At 36.7% G+C, this 14,708-nt stretch overlaps 2 protein-coding genes across 8 annotated transcripts in view; one reads left to right on the top strand and one right to left on the bottom strand.

Annotated features, from left to right (window-relative positions):
* DNAH8 (dynein axonemal heavy chain 8) overlaps positions 1–14,708 on the bottom strand; it is a 333,661-nt gene that overhangs the window by 147,113 nt on the left and 171,840 nt on the right. For all 7 annotated transcript variants that reach the window (XM_042938633.1, XM_042938632.1, XM_042938634.1 and 4 more), the window contains 4 exons: positions 8,461–8,603; positions 7,867–8,001; positions 7,086–7,208; positions 950–1,163 (listed from right to left, as the gene is read on the bottom strand). In XM_042938633.1, the coding sequence (XP_042794567.1) occupies positions 950–1,163; positions 7,086–7,208; positions 7,867–8,001; positions 8,461–8,603 (615 nt within the window). The remainder of the gene's footprint in view (positions 1–949; positions 1,164–7,085; positions 7,209–7,866; positions 8,002–8,460; positions 8,604–14,708) is intronic.
* Positions 11,710–12,852, top strand: LOC122219866 (nuclear nucleic acid-binding protein C1D). The gene has a single exon (XM_042938639.1). The coding sequence runs from the start codon at positions 11,743–11,745 to the stop codon at positions 12,166–12,168; it is 426 nt and encodes a 141-aa protein (XP_042794573.1). The 5' UTR covers positions 11,710–11,742; the 3' UTR covers positions 12,169–12,852.

Here is a 14,708-nt window from a genome sequence, read left to right as displayed (position 1 = left end):
TTGAGTCTCATTTTATAAGCTCTTTCCAGGGGCACCTGGGTGACTCAGTGGGTTAAGTGTCTGACTCTTGATTTTAGCTCAGGTCATGAGACCAAGCCCCACTTCAGGCTCTGTGCTGATATCATGGAACCTGCTTGGGATTCTCTCTCTCTTCCACTTTCTCTGACCCTCCCTTGCTTGTGTTTTCTCTCTCTCTCTCTCCCAAAATAAATAAATAAGCAATAAATAAATAAATATGCAAATAAATAAATGAGTTTCTTTTCCTACTCAGCTGTCATGCAGATATTTTCTTCCAAATATTTTATATCTTTGCTTTCTATATTTAAGTCTTTAATCCACCTGTATTGATTTTATGCTTGGTGTGAGGTAAGGGTTCAATTTCAATTATTTTCACATAACAATTACTAAAAAAAGTCCCAGTACCATTTACTAAAAGTCTTCCCTTTCCCTTCTAATCTACAGCACCTGCAATGCCAATTAATGTCCATATATACATGGGTCCGTTTCTCTTGTATGTCTTCATATATGTAATTTTTAATTAAATAGTTTATATGAGCATAAATTTGTTATCAAAATTCCCATTTCATTAACATATCAAAGTGCTACATTTGACTTGATATATTACATTGTTAACCTATAATACATGTGCTGTCATTCATTAGCCCAAATTTCTCTGATTAATTGTGTCAACAAAACAAAAACACAAATGTTTGCTTACACCAAAGTCAAACTTCAACAAGGCTATTTCTAAATATTCTTGAGTTTTAGAATAGACTATAAACATGAGTCTTCTTAATATTTAGTCCCTCTTCTCTGGTATTTAATTCTCAATTTCAGATTCTTAATCCCTACTTCAGACAGAGCCTTTTTATCTCTTAAATAAGGTTTTGCATGGCTTATTTCCATTATGTAATAGGATAAAAAAATGTAACACCAAGAACAGTCATACCAAAAATTTTGTCTATTGAAGCATTTGAAGGTAATGTGCAATTAAACACAGTAAACTGTCTTTTTAAACGTTGTGGAATATCATTTCGACCACCTCCAGGGTGGATCATTGCTGCTATGAGCTGCACATCAACAATAGTAGTGAAGTCTCCAGGCTTATCTAAGCTATACATTCCTTCCATTTCCATCATTTGTCGCACGATCTCATTAGTTACCTGAAATGTACACAGTGATAACTTTAGTAAGTATATCTATCATATTCCTGCATGGCTTTTACAAAATAGTACACATGAAATAGTCAACTCTTATCAGTGAAATGCTTGTAAATGTTGATAATAACCTGCAAGGCAATTTTATGTAAATGCTACCACTCATGGGGGTGTCTGGGTGGCTCAGTCTGTTAAGTGTCTGACTCTTAGTTTTGGTTCAGGTCATGATCTCACGGCTTCACAAGTTCAAGCCCCACATGGGGCTCTGTGCTGACAGTGCGGAACCTGCTTGGGATTCTCTCTCTCCCCTTCTCTCTCTGGCCCTCCCCTACTCGTGCTATCTCTGTCTCTCTCAAAATAAATAAATAAACTTTAAAAAATACTTAAATGCTACCACTCATGAATGAAACCATAAGCTAAACGTCTGCAACAAGTTCAGTGTACTCTTCACCACCTTGATAAAATGGATCTCCAAAGAAATTTAAATAGGCAAGTTACAAAATATTTGGTACAATTACAACAGTAGTCAGAGTTACAAATATCAACATTTAACATTTCAAAATACTTTAAATCAGAATGTGGGATAGTTATTCCTGAGACTTCAGGAATGTTTGGGGTTTAGATTTTATGTCCTCATCTTCCTTTATTGAAGACTCTAACACTGCTAACACTTCTTCCCTATTGAAAATTTTTCCTCTCTCAGCTTCAGAGGCTCAATTATTTCCAGGTTTACCTTGTGACCCTGGATCACTTCCTAAGTCATTCTTTCTCCACCTATCCCTCTCATGTAAGTGTTCTACAGAGTTCTATCATTCTCACTATTTCAGCCGATGTCATGTCAACCCTATACCCTAAAGAATCTCAACTCTGTAACTAGCTTCAGATTCCCTTCTAATCTCCATGCCTGTATATCCAAATTCCTACTAGGCATCCCTGAGTGGATGACACACAAGCACCTCAAATACGACATTCTTTCATTCAACACATATTAATGACCACTGTGTGTCTGACTGTTGTAGCATAGACAAAAATTCCTGTCTTCATGGAGCATACATTCTGGTGGTAGGAGAAAAAATATATACACATGTATGCTAGTATGTATATATGTATGTAAATAAAATGGTATGAGTTTTGGGAGGAAAATAAAACAGAGAAAGGAAATAGACAGTGTTCGAGGGTGCATCTGAATATGGAGAACACGGGAGGATTCACCTCACATGACATGCAACCAAAGAATATATAACCTCATTGCTTGAAGGAGGTGAGAAAGCAAACCATTTAGGCATCTAGAGGAAGAATATTCCAAGAGGAGGAAACAGTAAACATAGAGGCTCTGAGTGAACATTATATCCAGTGTATACAAGGACCAATAAATGTGTTTGGGGCAGAGTCATGGGGAGGTAAGATCAGTCAATGCAGGGTCTTTAGGTCATGGTAAGGATTTTGGCATTTATATTCTACAAGTCTCATGGGAGGATTTTGACCAGAAGACTGTGTCATGATCTGATCCATGTTTTAATTGGGTGCTGATGTGAGCATAGACTGAGAAGGGCAAAGGCAATGGGGAGACAATGAGGAGGCATTTGTAATGATTAAGAAGAGAGAGAGAGAGAGAGAGAGAGAGAGAGAGAGATGGTGGCTTGCACCAGGTCTTGGCAATAGAGGTAATGAGTAGTGGTAAAATCCTGGATATAGTTTGAAGATATAGCCCACATGATTTCCTAACAGATTGAATGTGGAGTTTCCACTTCTTGATATTAAGAGGAGTATCTCAGGAGCAGATCTAGGGAGTAACAGGAATTTGGTTTTGGACATGGTAAGTTTGAGATCCAAGTAGACATCCCTAATTGGTTAAGTGAGTCCAAAATTCAAGAGCTCTTCAGCTTATAGATGATATCTTAATATGCCTCCACTCTCTCACCTTAGTGCTGAGAAGTCTCTCTTGGATCCCTACTGAATGGGAGAGGAAAAGGAAAAAAAAAAGAAAAATAAGAGACTTCCCTAGGAGGCTGTGGCCTCAGGATGACACTTGCACAGATTTGCACCCTGGGTATGCATAGCCTAAGTGGACCAGAAACTTTCCAATCTTAGCCTTGCTTTGAGATAATCCTGAGTGAATAAGCTCTTAAGGATCTGGCAGAAGAAAACTCAAAACCTGTCTTGATGAGAGCATATCCAGCTTAGGCTGTGAAACACAGTCATGATTAATTTTTCAAGGGTAATGATCTAGCAAGCAGTCAAAGATACTTACAGAAAATAAGACTTGTTCCACACACACAGGAACTATTAAAACAACAAAGAGCAGAAATAGGATCACATAGACTTCAGATGCTGAAATTAACAGACACAGACCTTAAAACAACTATGCTCAATATGTTTTAAAATTCATTTGAAAATTTGAAAATATATGCAAGGAATAGGAAACTATAAAAATGATGACATATTTGAAAGAGAAAATAAACAGTAGCTGAAATAAAAACTCAGTGGATGAATTTGACAGGAGATTAGACAAAACAGAGAAGAAAATTAGTGAGGAGGAAGACAAAGAGGAGAAATTATCTAGATCACAAGCATTGGAGAGAGAAAAGGCTGGGATGTAAGAAAAAAAGGAGAAATATATAAGGCATAGAAGAAAGTCTGATATACAATAGGACTCTGAGAAGAAGGGAAATAAGGAGGGGCAGAAATAATATTTGAAGAGATAAGGACTGGGTATTTTCTAGAAGTGATGAAAGACACCAAACCACAGATTCATGAGTTCTAGCAAATTCCAAGCAAATAAGTACAAATAAATCTACACCAAGGAACATCATTTTTAAAAAAAGAAAATTATAGGAAAGTAAAGCAAAGAGAAAGTCTTAAAAGCAGCAAGTGAAAAAAAAGGCAGATTAAGTTCAGACGTGCCATGATTAAGTGGTAGCTGAATTCTCAACAGCAACAAGGAAAACAGAAAACAGGAAGAATATATTCAACATGATGGAAAAAAAACCCAGAACTGCCAGTTTAGAGTTTCATACCAAGAAACACTGTCTTTCAAATAAAAAAGATGAAATGACATGTGCAGACAAAGAATTAGTCATGAAAAGACCTTCTCTTAAGTAGGTTCTAAAAGCAGAAGGAACATACCACATGCAAGGTCTAAGAAGGAAGAATGAAGAAAGAGCAAAGAAAGTGGCAAACAAGCCAGCAATGCAAATGAAGAGTGAATATATAAAAAAGTAAAAATAATGTCTTGTGGGAGTTAAAAAAAAAGGGGGGGGGGCACCTGGGTAGCTCAGTTGGTTAAGTGTCCAACTTCAGCTCAGGTCATGATCTCACGGTTCATGAGTTTGAGCCCCACGTCGGGCTCTGTGCTGGCAGCTCAGAGCCTGGAGCCTGCTTCAGATTCTGTGTCTCCCTCTCTCTCTGCCCCACCCCTACTCATGCTCTGTCTCTCTCTGTCTCTCTCAAAAATGAATAAACGTAAAATAAATTAAAAAGGGAGAGAGAGAGACTTAAAATACAAATCGACAATAAAATGATAAGTTAGGAGAGAGATAAAGGAAATTAAGGCATTCAAAGGTCATTGGATATACAAGATAGGAATAAAGGGTTTATCTTTATCTTTCATTACCTGTGTATGCAGGATATACTGTCTAGGTAAGCATTAGAACACAGAAATTGAGTGCAGTGTATGGGTAGTAGACAAACAAAAGGAAAAAGTCAATCTTCTCAGGAAATAGGAAGAAAGCTACGACACATGTGTGCTCGGCAAACGGTAAGGAAATGGAGGTGTGAGAGATCCGAGAAAATGAAGAAAGTATGAAACAGTCATGTCACAGAGAAGGAGCCTGAATGGAAGCTGAGGTCCATGATGATGATTTAAGTTTATTTATCTATTTTTGAGAGACAGAAAGAGAGAGCAGGGGAGGGGCAAGGAGAGAGGAAGAGAGAGAGAGAGAATCCCAAGCAGGCTGTGCACTGTTAGCACAGAGCCCGACGCCTGGCTCAATCCCACAAACCAGGAGATCATGACCTGAGCTGAAATCAAGAGTTTTAGTCAGTCAGTTTAACTGACTGAGCCACCCGGGCAGCCCCATGGTCATGATTTTAAAATGAAGCCAGAATTGTGTGGTTTTCTCCAGCCAAGCTTAGCTGCATAGGTGCAGGTGGGTGGAGAGCAGGCCGAGTTTCAACAAGGCTTTAATGGGGTTATGGCTTTCACAGGTGAGTAGAGGGTGTATGTGACAGTGATTATAGTGATGGGTCCTGGAATTCCAGCTAGGAAAGAAAGGAAGTGAGGAAATGAGAGGAAATGAGGGATAGTTTAATGATGGCAGGAACTATGGATCGTGGTAGCTCTCTCTCGAATCTGGGAAGTGGAGGGAATAAGCTAGAAAGGGTGGATATGGTAATCAGAGAATAAAACGCTTGAAACTGAGATAATGAAGGGGTCACAGTTCTCGATAATAACAAAGTATAAGTATGACTGCGTGGATGACTAATTCACCCAGGGTGGAAGACACGATCATCACAGGAGGAACTAAGAGGTCAAGATCACGTATGTCAGTATTGGCATCACCAAGAATTACAACAAGCAGGCTGCATAATATGCAAAGCCCAGGGCAAAATGAAAATGCAAGGCTCCTTGTTCAAAAGTAATTATTAAGAAATTCACACTGGTGGCTACAGAGCATTAAACCAATGCAGATCTGTTTGAAGTATGAGTCACTGTGTCAGCCCAGTTTCCACACACATGATGCTGGCCCCAGCAAGAGGGAGAGTAACAGTGATCCAGGAATGGAAATCTTCAGGGTGTTGTATGAGGGTCTGAGGTGACAGCAACAAAGGAAGCATGAGGTGGGATTGATCCCTCCACAGGGCAGGGGACAACAAGAGGCAAGGAGGACATCTCCCCCACCTCTAGGCCCAGGGGCTCAACTTTACTGAGGAAAGCAGCCTCCCAGATTTCCATTAGAGCAAGCAGGCAAAAGAAAAATTCAGAGAAGCTCATTTACAAGGAATTCTGTGGATGAACTATGGCTTCCAGGGGCACATAGAAAGGTTTCAGGGGGGCACCTGGGTGGCTCAGTCGGTTAAGCATCTGGCTCCAGCTCAGGTCATGATCTCATGGTTTGTGGGATTGAGCCCCGCATCGGGCTCTCTGCTGTCGGTGGAGAGCCGGCTTTGGATCTTCTGTCCCCCTTTCTCTCTGCCCCTCCCCCACTCACTTGCGCACTCTCTCTCTGTCTCTCTCAAAAATAAACATTTAAAAAAATTTTTTTTAAGTGAAAGGTTTCAGAGTGGGAAAAGTAGGAAGTAAGGTCAGAGAAGTGCTGTGCAAAGCTGTTTGAGGAATAGTCTCAGGTGAGCACAGGACCTGGGACTCTGGACCTCCTAGAGGTATCTGAGGTGAATCCACATAAAAGGCCAGATGGAATGGGTGCTGGCAGGCTCCAGGTAGGTGTAATTGATGAAGCAGTGGGCAGTGGTGGGAGGGAGGTGTTGGCAATCCCACAAGGAACATGCAGAACCCTGACAGCATCAGTGAGGTTCTCTGATGGGGAATGTCTCTGGGGTTGACAGATGATCACAAGGGGGACACACGCATGGCAGAGTTAAAAGGAAAAAAAAAAGGTATTTTCTACATCAGGTATTCCTTGGAGGGAGTATGTAGAATAAGAGGTAACAGAACAAAACGAAAACCCTGGGGAAAGGAAGAGAGGAGCCAGAAAGGTCACTGAAATCACGAAGCCAGAGAGACAGGTAGGCGTATTGCTGAAAAGCCCACAGGGACCTCAAGAAGGGAGAATGCCAGCTATACCAGAGAAGTCAAACAAAACGGAACTGCTACTAGGGAGGCTTAATAAGATGAAGGCTATTGACATTTTTTATATATAACTAAAAATACTGATTAACTATCATCTATAGGAGGTATTTTAGTCATACCTGATCTCCCCATTCATTAATCACCGGCATATTAATATCATCAATAAATACAGTCATTTTTCTGCCTCCTGGTGGCCCGTATGTGCTTCCCATTCGTTTATCCACATAGCTTTCAATGGTTCTCTGGAAAGAGGAAATGGTTTAAGTGTTAGATTTCAACCCAGATTCCTAAAAATGCTGAGCATGTCTCTCAGAGTGAATTGAGTTACTTAATATACATAAATACCATTATTAAAATAGACATTGTAGGGGTTCCTGGATTGCTTAGTTGGTTGAGCATCGTCGGACTGCTGGTTTCGGCTCAGGTCATTATCTCATGGTTTGTGAGATGGAGCCCCGCGTCGAGTTCTACGCTGACAGAGCGGAGCCTGCTTGGAATTCTCTGTCCACCTCTCTCTCCACCCCTCCCCCACTCACACGCACATGCATTCTCTCTCTCTCTCTCTCTCAAATAAATAAATGAACTCAAAAATTGTTTTTTTAAATAAACAGTGTAAAATTGCAAAAAATAAGTTATTGGAATGTTAATCATTAATTTTATGCACAAAGTTCAGCTTCAGCCTCAATATTAGGTCAAAATATGCTATTTGGCTTTGGTTTCCATCTTAGCCTAGGGAAAACCAATAGCTGAATGCCAGGTGCAGCCCCATTTCCTACACACACACACACACACACACACACACACACACACACACCAGCTTTTATATGCATACACATTTTACTGTAAACACCACTCAAAACATTTAAGATGTTGATTACCTCAGCAAGTGATGGGTTTTACCTGAAACATGACTGGTTCTGTGGCAGATGAAAAGTTGAGACTTTTGGATAACTGTACTTCAGGATCATATCTTTTCAAATAGGCTTTAATCATTACAGTTTTCGCAGTCCCCTGCTCTCCGGTGAGCAAAACAGCCTGCAGTAATAGGATAGTCATGGTGAAAGGGGTTGTGTTTGGTTTTAAATGCCTTATGGCTCTAGCAGCCATTTTTCATTCTAAAAATTCATATGACTAATTTTTAATTACTTTTTAGAATTAGACCCACGTCAAAATAAATCCTAGTTCAATTAAAAATTTAAAAGTGACATGTGTACTACAACTGTGCTGGAAGAAAGAATGGGCAAATATTCACGTGACCACGAGAGAATGAGGGACTTTGTGAGCATATGACAGCTTTCCTAAGCAAGCCGGAAGTCAGAAGTTCAGGGAATACTGAATTGGAGTGTATCCTGGGGTTCATTCGCCAAAAGTGTTTCCCTTAAATGGCACCACTTCCGGCCCCTTGTGCTGGAATTTAATTTTTCTATCTGTACCGTGTGAAAAGGGATGTGTTTCATACAGGTTTGTGATCAGCTAAGAAACTATCAAACTTACTTTATATTGTTTTGCAATGGTGTCTATCAAAAAATTTGTTCTAATATTGTCAACATTTGGAACCAAAATTGATGAATATTCTGGAATACTGTCAGTTGGATAATAATATGGCTGTAGTTTCTTATTCCAGTGCTCCCAATCACCTATACAGTAAGTAAAAATTCATCTTAATAAAACTGCACTCTTTGAAAAGTATCTCAAAATATAAAAATGCAAATGCCATAAACACCCAACAGAATCACATGGCCATTTAAACCATTTTCCAAAAATATGTGAACATATCTGCTTATCTAATATATATGGCATTTGATCATTTAAATTCGTTTTGCCCCTTCACAAAGTCAGTTTTTATTTCTGAATCATTCATCTAGAGAGATCTGGCCTGAAAGGGAATTAGAACTGGCTACTGGTAAAACCAATGACATGTTTAATATCTAGTAGGGAAGCCCCATCAACTGAAAGGATAGGGAAGACCAAAAAGGGGTTAGTGGACATAGAATGTTTGCCATGAGAAATGGGGAAAACAAATCTAGCCCTGAAACTAGTTAATAAAGTGCTCAGCCTATTGACTTAACAGTAACTACTAATTTATTAACTGATTTTAGATAGCCCATAATTTACTGACGGATATTATTGGTATAAGAATTATTTTTACCACATTTCTTCAATTATAAAAAAAAATTGTATTTACATTTAGCATATGTGGAATGTACCTTACAATCTACAAAGACTTATAACCACCATTGGCTAGGCAAACTTGGTCAGAGATGTTCACACTGTTGCCATAAATTACTTTTATTGTTGGTATCATATTGTTCATTTTAACTGGCTTTTCAGGAATATTACACTATGATTCAGGATTGTACCAAAAGAGTTACTGTGTACACAGAATGCATGAAAACAGAGCAGAGGCTCACACATTTGAGAGTAGCAAAGAAAATATTCATCACTGGAGGAATAACCTCAATCTCAAATTTCCTTGCAAAATAACAAGTCATTTGGTAAGTGTAGGTGTTAACTTTTAAGAAACTGATAAACTTTTTCCAAAGTGGCTATCCCACAGAGTAGTATATGAGAGTCCCAGTTATTACGCATTCTTGCTGATATTTGGTATTATCAATCTTTTCATATGGCAATCATTGTAGTGGCTGTGTAATCATAGCCCATTCTAGTTTCAATTTGCATTTCCTCGATAACCAATGATGTTGAATATCTTTTCATGTGTTTTTTCACCATTTTAAAATCTTCTTTGGTCAAGCATCTATTTAATTATAGTGCCCATTTAAAAAATTTTGGCTTGGCTGTCTAACCACTATTATGGAATGGCAAGAGTCCTTTATGTTTTCTGGATTGAATTGTTTTATCAGATATATTTTTTATTTTTTTAATTTTAATTCCAGTATAGTTAACATAGAGTGTTAATGTTTGTTTCCAGTGTACAATATAGTGAATCCACAGTTCCATACATCACCCAGTGCTCATCATGACAAGTGCCCTCCTTAATCCCCATCACCTTTTTCAACCATCCCCCCATCTGTCTCCCCCCGCCCCCATAACCATCAGTTTATTCTCTACAGTTAAGAGTCTGTTTCTTGGTTTGTCTTTCTTTTTCCCCTCTGCTCATTTGTTTTGTTTCTTAAATTCCATGCCTGAGTGAAATCCTATGGTCTTTGTCTTTCTCTAACTTATTTTGCTTAGCATTATACTCTCTATTTCCATCCATGTCATTGCAAATGGCAAAATTTCATTCTTTCTATGGCTGAATAATATTTCATTGTATATCTATATACTATTTCTTCTTTATCTATTCATCTGTCAATGAACACATGGGCTGCTTCCATAATTTATTATAAATAATGCTGTAATAAACATAGGGATGCATGTATCCCTTTGAATTAGTGTTTTTACATTTTTGGGGTAAATACCCAGTAGTGCAATTGCTGGATCATAGGATAGTTCTATTTAAAAATTTTTGAGGAACCTCCATACTGTTTGTTTTCCACAGTGGCTACACCAGTTTGCATTCCTATCAACAGTGCAAGAGGTTTCCCTTTTCTCCACATCCTCGCCAACACCTGTTGTTTCTTGGGCTGTTGATTTTAGTTGTTCTGACAGGTGTGAGGTGCTATCTAATTGTAGTATTGATTTATATTTCCCTGATAATCAGTGATGTTGAACATTTTTTCATGTATCTGTTAGCAACCTATATGTCTTCTTTGGAGAAATGTCTGTTCATGACTTCTGCCCATTTTTGAATTGGATTATTTGTTTTTGTGTGTGTTAACTTGTATCAGTTCCTTATATATTTTGGGTACCGACCCTTTTTCAGATATGTCATTTGCTACCTTGTTGCTACCTTGTTAATATGTTATTATTCTGGAGAATATTCCATGTGCACTCAAAAAGAATGTGTATTCTGTTGTTTTAGGATGGAATGTTCTGAATATATCTATTAAATCCATCTGGTCTAGTGTGTCATTCAGAGCCACTGTTCTCTTGTTGATTTTCTGTTTGGATGATCTGTCCATCAAAGTTTGTGGGGTATTAAAGTCCCCTACTATTATTGTATTATTATCGATTAGTTCCTTTGTGTTTGTTATTAACGGTTTTAAGGATTTGGGTGCTCATATATTGGGTGAATAAATATTTACAATTGTTAGATCTTCTTGATGGATAGACCCCTTCATTATGATATAATGCCCCTCCTTCATCTCTTGTTACAGTCTTTGGTTTAAAATCTAGTTTGTCTGATATGAGTATGGCTATTCTGGCTTTCTTTTGATGTCTATTAACATGATAGATGGTGCTCCATCCCCTCACTTTCAATCTGCAGATATCTTTAAGGTCTAAAATGAGTCTCTTATAGGCAGCATATAGATGGGTCTTGGGGTTTTTTTGTTTTTGTTTTTGTTTTTATCCACTCTGTCTCCCTATGTCTTTTGATTGGAGCATTTAGTCCATTTACATTCAAAGTAACTATTGATATGTATTTATTGCCATTTTGTTACTCGTTTTATGGTTGTTTTTGTAGTTTTATCTGATTCTTTCTTCTCTTTCATAATTTGTTGGCTTTATTTAGTGATATATTTGGACTCCTTTCTCTTTACTTTTTGCATATCTATCACTGGTTTTTGATTTGTGGTTACCATTAGGCTCGTATATAACATCTTCTCCACATAGCAATCCATATTAACTCGATGGTTGCTTAAGTTTTGGATACTCTTTTAAATATTAAAATTCCAGTCCCGGAGACCGGAGTAGAAGGCCAGCGAGTTGGTCATAATGGCAGGTGAAGAAATTAATGAAGACTACCCAGTAGAAATTCATGAGTATTTATCAACATTTGAAAATTCCATTGGTGCTGTGGATGAGATGCTGAAGACCATGATGTCTGTTTCTAGAAATGAGTTGTTGCAGAAGTTGGACCCCCTTGAACAAGCAAAAGTGGATTTAGTTTCTGCTTACACGTTAAATTCAATGTTTTGGGTTTATTTGGCAACTCAGGGAGTTAATCCTAAGGAACATCCAGTAAAGCAGGAATTGGAAAGAATCAGAGTATACATGAACAGAGTCAAGGAAATAACAGACAAGAAAAAGGCCGGCAAGCTGGACAGAGGTGCAGCTTCAAGATTTGTGAAAAATGCCCTTTGGGAACCAAAACCTAAAAATGCATCCAAAGTTGCCAATAAAGGAAAAAGTAAAAATTAGCCTTTTAGTTTTGATGTACACCTATTGAAAAAGTACATCATTTTTATTGTTTTCCACAAAATAGATGATTATGTGGCAATACAAGGTTTAAATGTATTCCTTATTGAATTCATATATAAAATTTACATTTTAAATTTGTAATGCTAAATATTTTTTCCCCAGAAAGATTGTTATCTTTATTGATTTTCCTATAGACCACTATGAGATTTTTAACACTGTGGTATATTTTATATTTATAGTTTATCATCTTTCTTGACAAGACTCTTATTTCCCGATACAGGTCAATCTTTCAAGTACCATTTTATAAGCAACTATGAAATTTAAGTTAAATGTTTTTTGTAAACATTTGTCTATTTTAAATGAATAATGACTTTATGAAGTATGCTATCTGAAGGCTGAAGTTATAAATACATCTGTTTTCACTATATAATATTAAGAGAATGAAATGACTTAAATGTCCATTTTTTTCTATGTTGTTACTTCATGTTTTCATGATTTTGGGAATTACTATTTTCTTTTGATATTTGAAGTGTGAAATTAAGACTTTAAGGTTATATTTTTATTCTTGGCAATTTGCCTCTATGTCCCATTTAAGGTAAAATATATTCTCATTAACTTCAGATGGGAAATGAGGTTGTATATTGATGGCTGAATTTTGGCATAATAGCTATATCCTATCAATAAAGGCTGTACAGTTTGTATAGCTGACTGTTTATTTTTCTCTTTTGTATAAATTTGCCCTTGAAATTAGGAAGATAGGTTTTAGAAATCATTAGGAATAAATTCATGAGTTTTTGTTCCTTCTGCATTATGGCCATAGTTCTCTTGGTCTCACTTTTTCAGATTTTTGGATTACATGTTTTTGAGGTGATATCAAGTACATACAAGTATTTTGAAACAACTTCCTATGTTATATAATGCCACTTAAGGGGAAGAGAAATCCAGAAGAGATTATATTGTGTTTATATCCTGATTTATTTTTCTGGAATATTTGTCACAGAGAATTATATGTATTAAAATTTTTTTTAATGTCTAAGTCCTTGAACTTTAATTATATGCTCTTAATGCTTTCAGTCTTTAAGTCCACATCATTATGTATAGGAATGCCAAGTACAGTAAAGTACTTTAATTTTTGAAAAAGAAGTTGTTAAAATTTTCTGTGTGATTAATTCTCCATAAGTAACCTTGAATAAATGGATTTCTTGATTTATGGTATAAGATATTGGAAACGGTCTTAAAATGTAATGGATTTTGTAAAGCATGTTGAACTCTTTCTATGACACATGAAGAGGAAGTCACTGATAGATGCAGAGTCTTTTGGCTCAGTTGTCAGACAGTTTTTGAAGTGGAAGAACATTTATAGTTATTTCATTCCTTCTTTCACCTTCATCCTCTCAAATGTTGAGCTTTTTTGAAAAGTAACTTCTTCATGACAGAAATAAATGTTCTTATGACCAAGTGTAATAAAAAAATAAAAAAATAAAAAAATAAATAAATATTAAAATTCCAATTTTTAATTGTTTGTTGTGAGCATATAGAAATACAACTTATTGTTGTATATTGTCCTTTTATCCTATGACCTTGCTAAACTAATTCACTGGTTTTAAAAACTTTTTTGAGGATTCTATACAAATGGTCATATTGTCTACAAATAGAGGTATATTTGTTCTTTTCTAATCTGTAGATACTTTATTTGTATGTTTTTGTTTGTTTATTTATTGACTTACTGCACTGATTAGACCTTCTAGTACAATGTTGAGTAGCAGTGATGAGAAAGAACATCCGTGTCCTATTTCTAATCTTGGGAAGGAAATATTCAATATTTCACCAATAAGTAAGTATAAATGTTATCTTTTCTGTAGATGCTCTTTGTCAAAATTATAAAGCTCCTATTCCTAGTTTACTGAGAGTTTCACCATGAAACGGTGTTAAATTTTGTCAAATGCTTTTTCTGCATCTATTTAGAGGACCGATGATGTGTTTGGCTTTTAGTCTGTTAACATGGCAAAATAAATTTATTGCTTTTTCAATGTTACTCCAACCTTCAATTCATAGAATAAATGCTCACTTGGACTTTACCTGTTAAAATTTTATTAAGAAATGTGTGTCAGGGCACCTGGCTGGCTCAGCTGGTAGGACATACAATTCTTAACCTCAGGGTCATGAGTTCAATCCCCACATTGGGTGTGGAAGCTATTTAAAATTTAAAAAGGGAAAGGAAAGAAATATGGGTCATTGTTCCTAAGACATACTACTCTACAGTCTACTTTTATTATAATGCCTTTCTCTGGTTTTGATATCAAGATAACATCATCTTTATAAAACGGTCTGGGATGTATTTCTTCCTTATGTTTAATGTCTTAGGAGCAGTTTTTGTACAATTGGTATTATTTCTTCCTTAAGTACTTGGTAGAATTCACCAATAAAGCCATCTGGGCCTGGAGTTTTCTTTGTAGAAAGGTTTTTAACTATACATTTTTGGTGAGTCTGGGGATATGTAGGATGCCTATTTCTTCTTGATGAGGTTTAGTAGTTTGTAC

Source organism: Panthera leo, chromosome B2, assembly GCF_018350215.1.
Source record: "Panthera leo isolate Ple1 chromosome B2, P.leo_Ple1_pat1.1, whole genome shotgun sequence".
NCBI lineage: Eukaryota > Metazoa > Chordata > Mammalia > Carnivora > Felidae > Panthera > Panthera leo.
The sequence above is the reverse complement of the archived record's forward strand: the minus strand, read 5'-3'. Positions and strand labels throughout refer to the sequence as shown.

Coding starts and splice junctions, on each gene's coding strand:
- LOC122219866 (XM_042938639.1), top strand. CDS start 11,743: ATGGCAGGTGAAGAAATTAATGAAGACTACCCAGTAGAAATTCATGAG.